Here is a 17,082-nt window from a genome sequence, read left to right on the forward strand (position 1 = left end):
AAGCATCTCAAGGAAATAACGCTGAACTAGCCCAGGTCAGAGAGTAGAGGGCAGTATGTGTGTGTGTGCGCGCGTGCGTGCGTGTGTGTTCTGGATGTGAAGTTCTCTTGGCTACCTCTCCCATTTATCTAAAGGAGCCTTGCTATCACTTGCTATAGACAGAGAGTGTATAGCAAAGAGGATTTTTAACTTAATTTTGAAAACTTTGCAGTTCAATGCCTACACGTGAGGCTCCCAGCACCTGCCCTGCCAATGTCTCATACAGATACCCACAGGTGGTTTGTGAGAGAGAAAAGGAAAATGGGAGTACACTTCAATTGAGAAAGAGATCTTTTCTTCGGTTTATCCATTCATGCCTCAATACCCATTCCCTTCTTCATACCTGTCTCCCCATTTAAACAGGTCCTTGGGAGTTCCAATTTCACCTTGACAGGGTTGGCTACCTGGTGTTTCAGGGCCTTTGAAACCACTTTGGAGGTAAAGCATGGATCCCCATTCACCTGGACTTTGTGAGGAGGGAAGCCAGGAGTCAAGAACAAGACAGAAAAGGGTGGCAGAGACCCAGAGGAAAAGAGAAGGGACCCGAAGTCAGGGATTTAAAATTCTTGAGAAGGCGCATGAGCCTCAACTTGGGGAATAAGAGTTGAAGCTTCTCTTCTTGCTTGCCCCTAGAAGAGACAGAAATGACAGATGGAACCTAGGCTTCCTAACAGCCACTTCCTCTCCCTTTGCAGATATCACTAATGGCTTATGGAGTTGTTTCTTACAGATCCCAGAGAGGACCTCCAATTATTATCAATGTGTTCCTGGCAGCTCTTACCTGTTTTTTTTTTTTAAGTATATTTTATTGATTATGTTGTTACAGTAGTCCCAATTCTTTTTCCCTTTGCTTCCCTCTGCCCGGTACCCCCCTTTCCCTCCAGCAATCCCACCCCCACTTAGTTCATGTTCATGGGTTGTGCATATAAGTTCTTTGGCTTCACCCTTTCTTATATTATTTTAAGTTCCCTCTATCTGTTTTGTACCAACCAATTATGCTTCTTAATCCCTGAAGCATTTCCCCATTTCTCCCCTTCCCCCTCCCAGCTGATAGCCCTCCAAATCATACCTATGATTCTGTTCCTATTCTGGTTTGCTTCGTTGGATTTTGTTTTTATTTTTTAGATTCAGTTGTTGATAGTTGTGTGTTTGCTGTCATTTTAATGTTCATGGTTCTGATCTTCTTTTTCTTAAGTAAGACCCTTTGAGATTTCATATAATAATGGCTTGGTGATGATGAACTCTTTTAGCTTTGCCTTGTCTGGGAAGCTAAATGATAGCTTTCCCATTCTAAATGATAGCTTTGCTGGATAGAATAATCTTGGTTGTAGGTCCTTGCTTTTCATCACATTGAATACTCCTTGCCAGTCCCTTCTTGCGTGCAAAGTTTCTTTTGAGAAATCAGCTGATAGTCTTATAAGCATCACTTTGTAGGCAACTCTCTGCTTTTCTCTTGCTGCCTTTAAGATTCTCTCTTTATCTTAAACTTTTGGCATTTTAATTATGATGTGTCTTGGTGTGGTCCCCTTTGGGTCTAGCTTGTTTGGGACTTTCTGTGCTTCCTGGACTTGTATGTCTATTTCCTTTGCCAAATTTGGGAAGTTTTCTTTCATTATTTTTTCACATAAGCTTTCCATTTCTTGCTCTTTCTCTTCTCCTTCTGGCACCCCTATGATTTGGATGTTGGCACATTTAAAGTTGTCCCAGAGGTTCTTAAGCCTCTCCTCATTATTTTCAATTATTGTTTCCTCATTCTGTACTGGTTGACTGTGTTTTTCTTCCTTATGTTCCAAATCATTGATTTGAATCCTGGTTTCCTTCCCTTCACCATTGGCTGTGTGTGGATTTTCCTTCATTTCATTTAGCATAGCCTTCACTTCTTCGCTTATACGTTTGCCATATTTAAGCATATCTGTGAAGCCTGTAAGCATCTTTATCACCAGTGTTTTGAATTTTGCATCGGTTAGGTTGGCTGTCTCCTCATCACTTAGTTTTCCCACTGGAACCTTGATCCGTTCCCTCTTTTGGGCCATACCTCTCTGTCTCCTCATCTTGACAGGCTCCTGTGTTTATTTTCCTCTGTGTCTTAGATAGAGCTGTTGCACCTGTTATGTTATAAGGGGTGGAGCCTTAGATATTCATTAGTGCGGGCGAGCCGTTTCACCACGTTATGGCTCTGTATGTGAGGAAGGGGTCTGAGAGAGAACAAGGCTGCTTGCTCAGCACTCTCCCACCCCTTTTCCAGGCACCTCTCCCACTTCTGTATGGGACTGGCACCTCTAGCTGCTGCCCTGGCCATCGTTTCCAGAGTGGGTGGGTCTGCAGATGTTCTAGGACTGTGGGGGCCCTTTAAAAACTTGGACTCTATTGAGAGACTGGCAGTTTCTTCCTCTGCCCCAACCCCCACTGGTCTGCACAGTCAGAAGCAATGAAGCTTTATTTTCCCCAGAGCTGAAACCATGATTTCCACCTGCTTGTGGGGTTGATCTGTGCATCCCTATCTTGGCAGCTTGGCCAATTGCCCACAGGCCCTGCCCCTGGGGACACCTACCCAACTCCTTCTTCCGTTTAAGGTCCCCACCCGTAGGCGCCCGCTCCGGTTGTATGTAAACCAGGTCCCAAGGACTACCGCCTCTACTCCTGTCCCAAGGTTGGAGAAATGAATTGTAAATAAGATGTGGGTGTGAATTGTACCTACCTCATAAGTTTGTTGTGAGGATTAGGTATGAGTAAGAACTGGACAGTAGACAGGGTATTTAGTCAATTTTTGTTATTCTCTTTGCTCACTTTACCCTCATTTTCCTAAAGACCTTCAGCATACATGGGTTTGACCTGCAAAATATATTGCAGATCTATCTGCTTCTGTCCGCATCACGGCCATCACCTTGGTTCAAACCACTGTACTCTTTTTAATAGAGCTATTGCAATAACTAACTAGCTAACAAACTAACTAATCTCATTTCCACTCTTATTTAGTTATAGGTGTGTGAGCTTTCTAAACCCTGGACTGGCATTTAAATGTTTTGTTTATTAACTTTAAAATTTTATCATGAAAATTTTTAATATTAAAAAAAGAAGAATCTAATGATTGCCCATATACCTACCACCCAGACTAACAATTATTAACACATTGCATACGGGTGACGAGAATTCTCATCATTTCTAAAAGGCATTTAAATTCCCTGGTGCGCAATGTGTTAAGATTTGGTAATAATTGCTTCCTTCTCTTGATAAAGTAACCATTTCGTTTTTAAAGATTTTATTTATTTATTTTTAGAGAAAGGGGAAGGGAGGGAGAAAGAGAGGGAGAGAAACATCAACGTGTGGTTGCCTCTTGCTCGCCCCCAGCTGGGGACCTGGCCCACAACCCAGGTATGTGCCCTGACTGGGAATTCAACCAGTGACTCCTTGGTTTGCAGGCCAGCGCTCAATCCCCTGAGCCACCAACCAGGGTTCTTGGTAAAATATTTAACAGTAATTTATAAACATCAAGACATTTCACTCCTAAATAATTCAATATGCATCTCTTAGAATTAATGATAGTTTTCCTACATAACCACAATACCATTAAAACATCTGAATAATGGCCCTGAAAGACATTCACGTCTGAATCTCTAGAAAAAGAGACATCGCCGGTGTGATTAACGTTAACAGGTTATTAACCTCAGATGAGGAGGTTATCCTGGATTTTCCGGTGTGCCCAGTGTAATCATAAGCACCTTTATAAGAGAGAAGTAGGAAAGTCAAAGTCAGTAGTGGGAGATAATAACATTGGAAGCGGAGGTTAGAGGTTGTAAGAAAAGAGCCCCAAGCCAAGGAATGCAAACAGCCTCTAGAAGCTGAGAAAGAAAAGGAAAGAAAAAAGCGTTCTCCCTGTAAGACTCCGGACTCCAGAAGGAACACAGACCTGCTGACATCTTGATTTTAGCCTTCTGACTTCCAGAACTGTAAAATAACAAATTACAAATTTGTGTTGTTTCAAGCCACTAAGTTTGAGGTGATTTATTACAGCAGCAATTGGAGATGAATACAACATCTAAAAATATTTACAATTCCTTAGTTTACATACTTCTGGTTTGTGAATATTTTCTCCAACTCTGAGCATTTCATTTTAATTTTCTTTTTTTTTTTAATTCAAATAACATTTTAATGATGCCACTTCAATACAACTGAAAATGTAGTGTAAGGGCATTTCCTGCTAAATTTCAAATTTCAGGTTGTGGGCCATTTCTGAGCAGAAGCATCATATTCTCCTGAGTATTCAGCTTATTAACTAAAGTGACTGATGGTATAACAGTGAGAGGTGGGGAAAACTAATAATCCATTCTAATTGTCTTAGTAAGGTTGTTTGAAGAGCAAAATATTTTAATTTTGAGGAATTCCAATTTATTCATTTTATCTTTTATGGCTAATGCTTTCTGTATTTTTAGAAATGTTTGCCTACCACCTTAAACTTACAAGGACTTTCTCCTATTTTTACCCCAAAAATCTGATTATGCTGGCCTCATAAAATCAGTCAGAAAGCATTGCTTCTTTGTTATGCCCTGAAAGAGTTTGTATATGATTGATATTACTTCTTCTTTAAGTGTTTAGGGATGGAATTTCTTTGTGAGAAACTTGTAATACCATTCCAAGTTCTTTAGCTATTCAGATATTCTATTTTCATTTCTGTTTTAGAAACTTGAGTTTTTCAAGAAACTTGTCTATAACATTTAAGTTATCACATTTCTTAGCATAAAGATGTTCTGAATATTGTTTTATTATTTTTTAAGTAGCTGTATCATTGAAGCTATTTTACTTTTTAAATTCCTGATTATATTAATTTATACTTGTCCTCTTTTTGCCTTTACAAGTGCAGTTAGAGGCTTAGAAATTTTATTGCTCTTTTTGAAGAACTGACTTTTGGTTTTATTGCTTTTCTCTATTGTTTGCCCATTTCATTGATTTCAATTCTTTATTACTATTTCCTTTTAGTTTTATTTCTTTTCCCAGCCTCCTGAGCTGGGAAAAGAAATAAATATATTCTTCTTTGCAATAAATGCGTGTAATGCTATATAGTTCTCTCTAAGCATTGCTTCTTTGTGTTATTTATCAAATGGTTAATCTTTTCTAATTTTTCTTATGATTACTTAGACCTACTGATTATTTACAAGGATGTACCTATTAAGAATTTTTAAGATTTTATTTATTTATATTTAATTTCAATGTGGTCTGAGAACATGCATTGTACAACTTCAGTTGTCTTGACTTTATTGATTTTGTTTCATAGTTCAGTATATACTCTATCTTGGTTCCATGTACCTGTGGAAAGAATATGTATTCTGCAGTCACTGATTTTAGTGTTCTATAAATATCAAGTAAGTAATGTTGATTAATGTTCAATGTTTTTGTATCTGTATTTTTTTGTCTGCTTGATCCATCCTTTATAACCAAATATATTTGTGGAATTGTGTATTCCTTTTAAGTTCTATCAGTTTTGCTTTATGTTTTTTGAAACCGTTATTCGATGCATCCATATTTAGGATTGTTATGCCCTCTTGAAAGACTGACCCTTTATCCTTATGAAACATCTCTAGGTGTCTCAGTAATCATCGTCATCGTCATCGGCAGCCGTCCGTCTCGAGAGACGATGGCATAGCTTCTTGAGAGTCTATCTGCACTGCCGAGAATGGCTATGCAGTCTGACTCGGGAGTGACAATCCCTGTCTCAGTAATACTGTTTATCTAAAGCCTACTTTTTCTGACATCCAGATGGCCACACCAGCTTTCTGCTGGTTAGCATTTCCATGGCACATCTTTTTTCATTATTTTATTTCAATTAATTCTTGTCATTATATTTAAAGTATATCTCTTGTAAACAAGATACAGTTTGGTTCTGTTTTTTTTTTTTTTTTTAAATCCAGACTGGAAATCTCTGCCTTTTAATTGGATTGTTTAGTTACTTATACTTAGTGTAATTATCAGAGAAGGAAAACTCTGACTCCAAAAAACCTCCGCTGCCTTGCGGCATACCTCTTCAGGGGAAAGGCTAAGGGAGTAAACCCCGACAGAAAATCCGGAGCCGGAGTCCCTAAGGCGGTTTGACGTTGTAGTCAACACCGGCAACTCCTGCGGCGCACCTGAAGCCAAGCTGTATTGACTCCGTCTTTCCCTTGGACCCTTCAGCTGCGAAGAGAGGGGGGGGTCTGCTGCATGGGCAACAGCAGACCCTCCATATCACCCTGCCCAGGCTCTGTAGCTTCAGCTTCACTGGAGAGGACACTCCAGCGTCATCACAAGATGTCGATTCAACACGGGAGGAGACAGATACCGTGTCACTCCCGAGTCGGACTGCACAGCCATTCTCGGCGGTGCAGATAGACTCTTAAGAAGCCACACCATCGTCTCTCGAGACGGACGGCTGCCGACGACTTAGTGTAATTATTAATATGTTGGGGTTCATTCTGTCATCTTATTTCTTTTCTATTTATCTTATTTGATTTCCTGTATTTCTCCTTGCCTCCTTTGTTCTGGAATAACCAAGTAATGTTTAGTATTCAATTTTATTTTATTGATTTATTTATATTCTTTTGTATTATTTTTAAGATGTTGCTTTAGAGATTACAGTAAGCATCCTTAATTTATCACAACTTTAAATTATTATTATGCCTTAAAGTGTATAAACCTTACAATATAATTCATTTACCCCTCCCATTGTGTATTATTGTTATATATTTATTTCTATATAGTATGTAAATCACACAATACAAAAAAAATTTTTTATCCTTACCTGAGGACATTTCTTTTCCATTGCTTTCAGAGAGACAGGAAGGGTGTGTGTGAGAGAGAGAAGAGAAGCATCGATGGGAGAGAAAAATATCAATGGGTTGCCTTCTCGTATGTGCCCCAACTGTGGATTGAACCCACCACCTGGGTACGGGCCCTGACTGGGAATCAAACCAACAACCTTTTGGTCCATGGGATAATGCTCCAGCCAATTGAGCCACACCAGCCAGGGACACAATACTTTTAAATTTTATTTTTGCCTTCTTAAGTCAGTAGACTTTTAAATACATTAAGAAAAAATTCTTTTATATTTACTCATGTATTTACCATTTCTGGTGTATGCATTTTATTCCTTTCTTCAGATTTCAGTTTCTATGTGGGATCATTTTCTTTCAGTTTCAAGAGCTTTCTTTGGCATTTCTTGGGCAGTTCTGCTGACAATGACCTCTCATACCTTTTGTTCATTTAAAAGTATCTCCATTTCTCTTTTATTTTATTATTTTTTTAATTTTTAAAGATTTTAAATTTACTTTTTAGAGAGAGGGAGGAAGAGAGGGAGAAAGAGAGGGAGAGAAACATTGATGTGTGGGAGAAACATCAGTCAGTTGCCTCTTGCACCCCCCCGATAGGGGGACGGCCCACAACCCAGGCACGTGCCCTGACTGAGAATCAAACCAGTGATCTTTCAGTTTGCAGGCCAGTGCTCAATCCACTGAGCCACACCAACCAGGGTGGTTTTTAAATTATCGCAGAAATAATTTGAGGCCTAGTTGCAAATGATTGTGAACCTTCTTTGAGAAGTATGCTACAGAAAAAAGGGACAAACTGCTCTTTGGATGGGTTGAGCTCTCTCTTTTAAGATGTCAAATTACCAGGGAAATAGCTATCAAAATGATAAATTACATATGTCTTTGTACTGTGCTTCTTTATGCTGTTTATTCCAGGGGGCCCTAGTGCTGAAAGTATACTCTCAGAAGACCAAGTAGATTCTCAGGCTTTTTGAACTTGTGCTTCAAAGGAAGTTCTTTCCCTAAGGGAAAAAAAGACCCCCATAAAATTGGCGGAAGGACGGGGGAGTGGTTGAGGAGAGATTGCCATTCATTTGCAGTCCTACCCTGCCTTGCATTCACATTATGAATGATGCCTGAAAGGAGAAAGGGTCCAGAACCCGGTCTCCATCTCCCACCAAGGATCTATTCTCCATCTCCACCCCAAAGGTCCCCTCTGTTCTGGTCCTATACAGTTTACTTCAGAGGGTCTGGCTGAAGCCTACTTGTCCTGATGCCAAAAAAAGCCCATAAAGAGTTTCAATAAAACCCACTTTAAAAATCCAGACATCTCTGGAACAGAGATGCCCTAGAACATCTCTGAATCACAACACTGGGGGTGGGGGATGGGATGCCTCAGAGTTTTGCTCAGAGAAGGAAACAATTCAAGGAAGCTCTGAAATGGGAGGAACATGGGATTTGGAATCTGTGTGCTTTTGTGTTGGAGGACTTCCTCCTCAACAACATAAACTCCAGCTGCCCCAATAAAGGACCTGCTCTGATAGCAGTCCTGGTTTGCGTTCCTCCTGAGACAGTGACTCAGCAACTGCCTGACAGCTGGCCTCCCCTGGGCTCTGTGTCTGCTCTCCTCTCCTTCCCCTGATTTTGCCTTCTGTTTAATCAAGGACCCTGACCTGGAGAAGAATAGGGTTCCATACTTGAGCACCATGGCAACCAGTTCTTCTTGTGGGGATCAGTCACATAGTGCTGATGATATCGCCCAAGCAATCAATGCAGACAGATGAAGCACAGTTGCCATGGTGACAAAGGTCAGAAGCTGTTTCCTTGGAGAGCGTGAGTCTGAATCCCCCCTGAGGTTCAGGCTGCCTCTGCGTGGAGTGAATGGCCGGCTGGAGGTGCTCGGCTCCACTGAGAATGCCCAGTTCGCGCCATCCCGTGATCTGGTCCACTCTTGCCCTCTACCAATACATTCTTCAGCAGTGCTAGCCAATGGCGAAAGTCCCGATCCAAGTTCAAAGGCCTGAGAATCAGGAGCACTGATGTCCAGCTCAAGTAGAGAGCCAATTCGCCCTTCCTCCACCTTTTTGTTCTATTCAGGCCCTTGGGGGATTGGATGACACCCACCTGCAGTGGTGCAGACAGTCTTCTTTACTCAGTCTACTGATTCAAGCGCTAATCTCTTCCAGAAACAGGAAATCTCTTCCTGACAGGAACACTCAGAAATAATGTTTTCCCAGCTATCTGGGCACCTCTTAGCCCAGTCAAATTGACATGTCAAGTTAACCATCACAGTGGGCAACTGGGAATGAACCCCACTGGGGACCCCTGAGGATCTGTGTAGACCTAGTCTCAGATTTAGCCCACCAAGGGAAGAATATGCTGGAATACTTATCCACTAAACTCAGTCCTTACCTGGTTGAGGGTTGCCTCTGGGGGTGTTAAATCCAGACACTTCTGGGCTGTCTTGGCACAGGTAACTGAGTTCCTCTGGCATTCTAGAAAACCCACAGGAAGCGGGGAAAGCTGTCAGCAGGTACAGACATTGTCCACCTATAGCTTCAGGAGAGCTCAGATTTGGGTCAGGAACTATGAAGCAGGGCATCTATGGGGTCTGCTACACAGGAGTCCATTAAGTCGGCAGCCGTCCATCTCGAGAGACGATGGTGTAGCTTCTTAAGAGTCTATCTGCACCGCCGAGAATGGTTGTGCAGTCCGACTCGGGAGTGACACGGTATCTGTCTCCTCCCGTGTTGAAGCTACAGAGCCTGGGCAGGGTGATATGGAGGGTCTGCTGTTGCCCATGCAGCAGACCCCCCCTCTCTTCGCAGCTGAAGAGTCCAAGGGAAAGACGGAGTCAATACAGCTTGGTTTCAGGTGCGCCGCAGGAGTTGCCGGTGTTGACTACAACGTCAAACCGCCTTAGGGACTCCGGCTCCGGATTTTCTGTCGGGGTTTACTCCCTTAGCCTTTCCCCTGAAGAGGTATGCCGCAAGGCAGCGGAGGTTTTTTGGAGTCAGAGTTTTCCTTCTCTGATGTGCCCTGACTGGAAGATCGAACCAGCGACACTTAGCTCGCAGGCCGATGCTCAATCCACTGAGCCAAACCAGCCAGGGCTTAGTCCATTAAGTATTTGTTGTATAAGTATGTTACATGTATGATTTATATCCCTGACTGGTCTTCAGTTGCCTTGAGGCAGGAACCATGTATTGCAGTGGTGAGGCTCAGTGAATGCACAGTGAGAAAAAGTAGGGTGGGTGGCAGGGGCCAACCAGCTAGTAAGAACTAGGTACTGTATAAATTAATATGACGAGGTGAGTGTTACGTTTAGCTGTGTCCTTAGACGCAAGGAGGCAGGGCCGAAGGCAGGCACTGGCAGCATGATTAAGCCTGTGTTATGAGAGGAGCGTCTCTAAACTCCCTGGGTTCTATAAGTGGGCGGGTAGCTATGGTCTGAACATTTGTGTCCCCACCTCCAAATTCGTATGTTGAAATCCTAACACCCAAGGAGACAGTATTTGGAGGTGGGGCCTTTGGAAGGTGTGTAGGTCATGGAATCCTCATGAATGCAATTAGTGCCCTTATAAAAGAGAGCCCAGAGCGACCTGTCACCCCTCCCATCATGTGAGGTTACAGCAAGAAGGCATCTTCTAGGAAACAGGAAGCAGGCCCTCAGCAGACACCAAATCTGCTAGTGCCTTGACCTTGGACTTCCTAGCCTCCAGAACTGCAAGAAATAAATTTCTGTTGTTTATAAGATACACATGGTATCTTGTTATAGCAGCCTGAATGGACTGATACAGTGGGGTGGATACTTTGCCATGTGCTCCCATTTGTGAAGATCTAATTACTTTAGTGTAAAGGTGCTTTGAGAATTACTATAAAGCTCAAAGCATGGGACTCTGGAGTTTGTATGTTTAGACATGATCTCTGGGAGAAAGGGATCTGAAATCAGGCCTTCTGCACAGTCGGGGACTGTGTTCTCCATGCACCGTATCTCAGCCTTTCAGTCTCACCTCAGACTCTGGTCAGGTCCAAACCCCACCCCTACTGCCTCCAGAAAAGTTTGTAGAAAGAGTTTGATTTGAAATTGGCTTTAATAACTCAGGTTTGGGTCAGCCTGAAATTGCCCTTCTTGAGAGCACAAGGGAAAGTATGGGTATGAGAGGCTCCTTGCCCCCCTCCTGGTCCTTAAACATCTACAGAGTTGTGATTCAGAGTATGGAATGGCTCAGACATCCTAAAATGGGGAGAAACAAGGGGTTTTCAATGAATGCACTGAGGCAGGGATGCCAGTTCTTCCCCATCCCCACCCCCCAATATTTTAAAAGTCTTAACAGCAGTGATTTGGCACTTCTAAGAGATGGAAGACTTCTGAAGTAGATTTTTGTAAGCTCTTTCCTGATCCCTTCCTCTAATCCTGTCTCTTTCCTGGGATTTTCCATTAGACAGGCCTGTTGTCCCATGAGGCTGGAGGAGAATGGCAGCTGCTTGTTTGCATACTTGATAGAACCATGGCAACCAGTCTCCATCACAAGGTCATTCACAAGACCAACATGTGGTCCAGCAACCAATCCAAGCTGCAAAGGCCCAGCTGCCATGGTGACAAGGATGGAGACCAATTTGTTTGAAAGGGGTGAGGGGCTAAAGCACCTTTGAGATGCAGCCTGCCTTTGGATGGAGCCCAGCTAGGAGCTTCGCAGTGATGCTGCCATGATCTTAGTCCAAGGTACCATCTCAATAGCCCCAAACAGGTATCCTGTTTCTACTCTTGTCTGATTCATAATCCATTTCCAACACCATCAGTGTGTCTTTATACAATGTTTACCATATTAAAATCCCCCACTGGGATGGTTTCCAACTGCACTTTAAATAAAACCCAAACACTCTCTACAGACTACAAGCCCTGTGTAGTCCTGGGCTACTGTCCAAGTTCATCTCCTGCCCCGGGCCACTCTGTCTGTTCCTCTGAGGAACCTTCAATCTCACTGAATGGCAATTGTACATGTAATTCTTTCCATCTTGGGGACTCCTTTTCCTCCAGATTACCTCCAGGCAGCTTCTTTGTGTCATTTAGGTCAAAGTTCAAATGTCACCTGTTCAGTCTATCCAGGCTATCCTTAGTTCGGGGAGGTCTGATGTGTGAAGTAGCCCATTCTCTTGTACTGGGGTTCAAGAAGAAGGGCAGCAGGCTGCGAAGGCAGAAGGCTGGGAGTCGGGAAACCTGGCCTAGACCTGCTCCGCATTAGCCCATTCCGTTTCTCAGCTGGAAAAGTGGATGGATAACTACTGAAAGGGTATTTTTTAAAATCTGGGCTGCAAAGAGCTCGAGGGTCCCAAGAGATGCCTGAGAGCCTTGCCCAGGTGACCTCCTCCATGCCAAAGAGCAGGCCAAGGAGATGCTGCAGACGTGAGGGGCTCTGGGTACCACTCCTCTCCCATTTAAGGCCTGAAGTTATATATATATATAGGAATTGGGGGTCCTGTCATGCTCAAGATCTTCTTAGAAAAACAGAGAGCTCGTATATTTTTCTAAAAGTTGGGAGGCTTCTGAAGTAGATTTCTGCAGGCCCTTCAAGCTCTGTGCCTGTGCTCAATCTCACAGAACAAGAGGCCATTGGAGGCTCCCAGCCCCTACCTCCTATGGTTGCTAAAATCTGTGAAAAGTTGTCTGTGTGACAGTGGGGCGCCCTCCAGGGGGAAAAGGAAGAATTTCTTTGCAATCCAGCAACCACTGGCAGAAAAACGCATGCATTAGCTTTAATCCTCACAGCCCAGGGGCATCGCCGTTATTACCATCCCCATTTCACAAAGGTAGAAGGAGGCACTTGAAGAGCTTGGGCACTGTGGCCAAGGTTACAGCCGAGGAGCGGCAGAGCCAAGATTGGGCTGCCTCTGTCTGTACTGACAGCCTGTTCTTTCCCATTCTCCAGGCCCTCTCTTCCAGAAGGTTCTCCATCAAGCTCAGTGAAGCCCTGTCATTCCTCATCAGCCAATGTCTGCCCCCTCCTTTACTCTGCCTCCCTCTTGATACGGGCCCTTGGTAGGCTCCGCCTTCCCAGACAAGGCGCGGGGGGGGGGGGGGGGGGGGGGGGGGGGGCCTTGACCTGCAGCTGCGCCTTGCCCTGGTTAGTCAGCTCTTCGTTCACAACCTTCAGAACCACTTCAGAATTCAAGCACTGCTCCCTGTTCACCGAGGTCTCTGGACCCTAAGAGGATGGAAGCCAGGAGTCAAAGGTGAAGGGAAAATAGTAGCAGGGCCCAGGGATTTCAAAATCCCTGAAGGAATCTCATCTTAGGGAACAATAGTTCAAGTTTCTGCTCATAGTTGCCCTTAGAAGAGGAAGACAGGGGGACAGCGAAGGGGAGCCATGCTTCCCATCCCCCACCCTGCAGACATCACTAATGGATCATGGGATTGCTTCTGGCTTAAATCAGACAGGTGCTGTCTTGCTTCTATTTGCTGGATTTCTGACAGCTCCTATCTGCACCCCTAACACTTATTCTCTTTACAGTTGCTCTGTCTACCAGACCACAGGCCTCACACACCTCAGCCACATGGCTTTGGTGGCAAAGGCTACCTACCCATCCCTCATGCAGGTCTCTGGGGCACGGAACCTGGGTATCTTCTGGGTCTTCACATCTTGAGTGACATCATCCTTCCAGAACAGTCCTGCAGGATGAAAGGTTGGAGTTAGTTGACACTTGGGAGAGTCTGGTTGGCCCACCCCCAAAACCAGAATTTGCTTTCCCAATAGTACATAGGGGCTATGGGGCATTGGAGGAACCAGAGACTGGCTGGGGTACAGAAGTTTGCATTCTGCCCACCTCAGCATTTGAATCTGCTCTTACTAGTTCTGTGACCCTGGAAAACTTAATTAAGTTTGCTTCAGTTTTCTCATCCATGAAATGACTAATCTCATAGGGTTGGTGATAGAATTAAAGGAGATAATGCACATAAGTTCCTAAGCACAGTGCTTGGCGTATATAGTAAGTGATCAAATGGGAATTTAATAATGGTGCTGTTGTTCTCAAATGAATTTGAGGATGGAAAGAGTGCTTTAAAACACTAAGGTATTACTCACACATTAGACAGTGTGATTCTTAGTAGCAGTTATTCTGAATTGAAAACAGGTCTCTTCTAAACCCTGCAACCATGAGACTCTGATGTTAGGAAGGGTCAGACGCATTTTTAGGAGGAACCACCTCTCACTCTTCACCCCTGTCTTTCATGTCTTCCATTGCTCTACACTCTGAGCTGCCCACCATCGAACTCAGAGTCTGGGATATGTCGGGGACCCCATGATTCCTGGCTCTGGAGCATTCAGATAGCACTGGGCCTTGGAGCAGTCCCAAGGAGATGAGTGTCTCTCCTCCAGGGACCTCTAGTCGCCTCTACTGTGCTTCTCTAAAAAGAACAAGTGTGAGCCGCTTCCCTGCGAGGTTGGGAGACTACTGCCCCTGTCTCCCCTGGGGTCTGCAGAGGGGAAGCTGCATAGGAGGTGGGTATGATGAGAAAGCTCAGGCAGCAAAGTTTGGGGAATGAGCTTTCAATGTCAAGGTGGGGATTCCCTTTCTAGCCCTATATCTGACAGGCCCAGCCTCTCTCCTCCAGCAATTTGGGGCTCAGCTTGAGGCATGAGCTGCCGGAGCACACCTTGCCGGTATTGGAAGGCTGGGTTGATGACCTCTTGGAGGGGCCTGGTCAGCCACACTCCCACTTGGCTCTGTCCTTCTAAGGGCATGAGAATAGCATTAGTGGGGACCTCAGACAAAAGATTTCAAAAGGTCCCAGTAGCATCCTCTGGCACAGACTTCCAGGTAAGAGCAGAGTCTTCAGGCAAAGAGGCAGCTTGTGGACAGACAGGAGCACAGCCTCAGGTGGCTACAAAAATGGAATGGACAGACAAGTGGGCAGGCTAGGAATGGGGGAAGAAGTTCAACTGCTTGCTGGGAGGAGAGCTGGAAGGAGTTCTGGAATCCTTGGAATGATAAAGCATGGAACCGGGCTGGCAAGTTCAGGTTCTTTTCCTGAAAGCCAAGGTATGCCCAGCAGCACAATGTGGGAAATGACCTTTCTATTATATGGCCCCTCCCAATCCAGGTAGATGGGGCAGGGTGGGAGAGAATGCGGGTTTGTTTATTTGTTTTCTTTTTCTATCCTGAATCTCTCTCTTCCTCCAGTCCACAAGCAGACCTTAACAATGATGCAAAAAAGTGGAAACCCCAATAAAAAGACAAATGACCCACTCTTAAAATGGGAAGGGACCTGAATAGACATTTCTCCAAAAGGAGATGTTCAAATGACCAATAAGCACATGAAAGAATGTGCTCTGGCTGGTGTGGCTCAGTGGATTGAGTGCTGGCCTGGGAACCTGTGAAGTGAAGGGTCACAAAAATGATTCTGTCAGAGCACATGTCTGGGTTGCTAGCAAGGTCTCCAGCTGGGGGGTTGGGGGCATGTGAGAGGCAACAGATCCATGTATCTCTTGCACATTGCTATTTCTCTCCCTTTCTTTCTCCTTCCCTTCCCCGCTCTCTAAAAATAAATAAAATCTTTTAAAAAAGAAAAGATGCTAAACACTTTTAGTCATCAAGGAAATGCAAATCAAAACCTTGATGAGATACCACTTCACACCCACCAGGATGACTAGAATCAAAAAGGCAGACAATAACAAGTGCTGGTGAGGATGTAGAGAAACTGGAACCCTTATATACTGTTGGTGGGAATATAAAATGGTCCAACTGCTGTGGAAAACAGTTTAGTAGTTCATCAAAAGGTTAAACTTAGAGTTACCATATGACTGAGCAATTTTCCTCCTAGATATTCACACAAGAGAAATGAAAACATGTCCACCCAGCTTCTACACAAATGTTCGCTGCAGCATTATTCATAACAGCCACAAAAGTGAAAACAACCCAAATGTTCATCAACTGATGAATGAATAAATAAATAAAATGTGGTATAACCGTACAATGGAATATTATCCATTAATAAAAACTAATGGAAGTACTGATACATGCTCCAACATGAATGAACCTTAAGAACATGAAGCTAAGTAAGAAGCCAGTCACACACACACACACACACACACACACACACACTATATATATATATATGTATTGTATGATTCCATTTATATGAAATGTCCAGGATAGGCAAATCCAAAGAGACAGAAAGAAACTTGGAGTTGCTTAGGGCTGGGGAAGGAGGAGAAAAGGGGAAATGGGCGTGGTTGCTGAAAGGTATGGGTTTTTTGTGGGGATGATGAAATGTAATAAAATTGATTGCAGTGATGGTTTCACAACTCCATGAATATGCTAAAAACCATTACATGGAGGCATTATATCTCAATAAAGTTATTTAAAAGTCATCAACAAATTTGGTTGAACAAAAATGGAAGCATTATAGCTTAACGCAACCTTCCCCAAATTTCAGTTATCTGAGAAACACCAACATGATTTTTGGCTTATTCCTGTACCATTGTACTTTTATGGGCTTCCTTTTTAAAGTTGATTTATTTTTTAATTCAAGTAAAGTTCTTTTAAGAGGAAGCTTTGCCACTGTAAGTGGAAAATCATTATCTATAACCAGTATAGATACCATTAATTACAAAAATTAAAGAAAAAAATTTGAGAGAGAGAGAGAAAGCCCCATCCCCTCCCCAGCACCCTACCTTAAGGGAAAGGGCTTCCCGGGGTAGCTGGGCTTTTGAAGCCGAGATCCCAGCACTGACCGGTAAAGAGAGGGACCCCGGGCCAGCCCCAGCTCTCACCGGTACTGAAGCCATGGACCGACTGCGGCGGGGAGGTGGCTCCCAAAGAGGGCCAGGCAGTGCGGGGGGGGGAAAGGGCAGAGACTCCGTAGGGCCTGGCTCCCCTGGCGCCCACCCCGCACTCTGAGAACCCCCAGCGCCGCAGGAAGTCCTGCACGTGGGTCTCCAACCTCAAGGACCCGCGGAGGAACAGTGGAACGGGAGGAGGGCGAGCTCCGGGAAGGGTAGGGGCCCGCGGCGCCCTGATCGCGCGCTCCTGCAGCCGTTCCTCCCATCTGAGATCGCGTTACCCCGACCGGTCTCCCCCGGCTGCAGCGGAAGCCCTGGCGCTTGGCTGGGCCCAGTCTACTTCCCGAGGGCTGGATGCCCGCGCCGGGCGCCTTCTGCTGACTCCTTAGCTCCTGACACCTCCGCCCTGGCCCTTCGGCGCCTGCTGTTTCTTCCGTGGCCTCGTGGCCTGGATCTATGTCCCCTGGCCCACTTGGAGGTCCCTTCCA

General features: G+C 44.5%; 1 protein-coding gene across 1 annotated transcript; it reads right to left on the reverse strand.

The window, feature by feature from the left end:
* Positions 1–350: 350 nt before the first annotated feature.
* On the reverse strand, positions 351–14,554 carry RESP18 (regulated endocrine specific protein 18). The gene is made up of 5 exons (XM_090288358.1): positions 14,442–14,554; positions 13,395–13,484; positions 9,225–9,307; positions 3,883–3,984; positions 351–505 (listed from the first exon to the last, which is right to left on the reverse strand). Exons 1-5 carry the CDS (start codon positions 14,552–14,554, stop codon positions 351–353), a joined length of 543 nt encoding a protein of 180 aa, XP_090144484.1.
* Between the last annotated feature and the right edge of the window lie 2,528 nt (positions 14,555–17,082).

The sequence above is a fragment of the Furipterus horrens genome, unplaced genomic scaffold, assembly GCF_987537825.1.
Source record: "Furipterus horrens unplaced genomic scaffold, mFurHor1.1.pri manual_scaffold_1, whole genome shotgun sequence".
Classification (NCBI taxonomy): domain Eukaryota; kingdom Metazoa; phylum Chordata; class Mammalia; order Chiroptera; family Furipteridae; genus Furipterus; species Furipterus horrens.

Excerpts from the sequence above, each read along its gene's own strand:
- RESP18 (XM_090288358.1), bottom strand. The coding sequence starts at position 14,554 with ATGCCCTTAGAAGGACAGAGCCAAGTGGGAGTGTGGCTGACCAGGCCC. Across the intron at positions 13,485-14,441 it reads CTCCGGCAGCTCATGCCTCA|AGGACTGTTCTGGAAGGATG; the intron begins AGCTGAGCCCCA and ends CTTTCATCCTGC. Across the intron at positions 3,985-9,224 it reads CAGAGGCAACCCTCAACCAG|TTCTGGAAGTCAGAAGGCTA; the intron begins GTAAGGACTGAG and ends GTTATTTTACAG.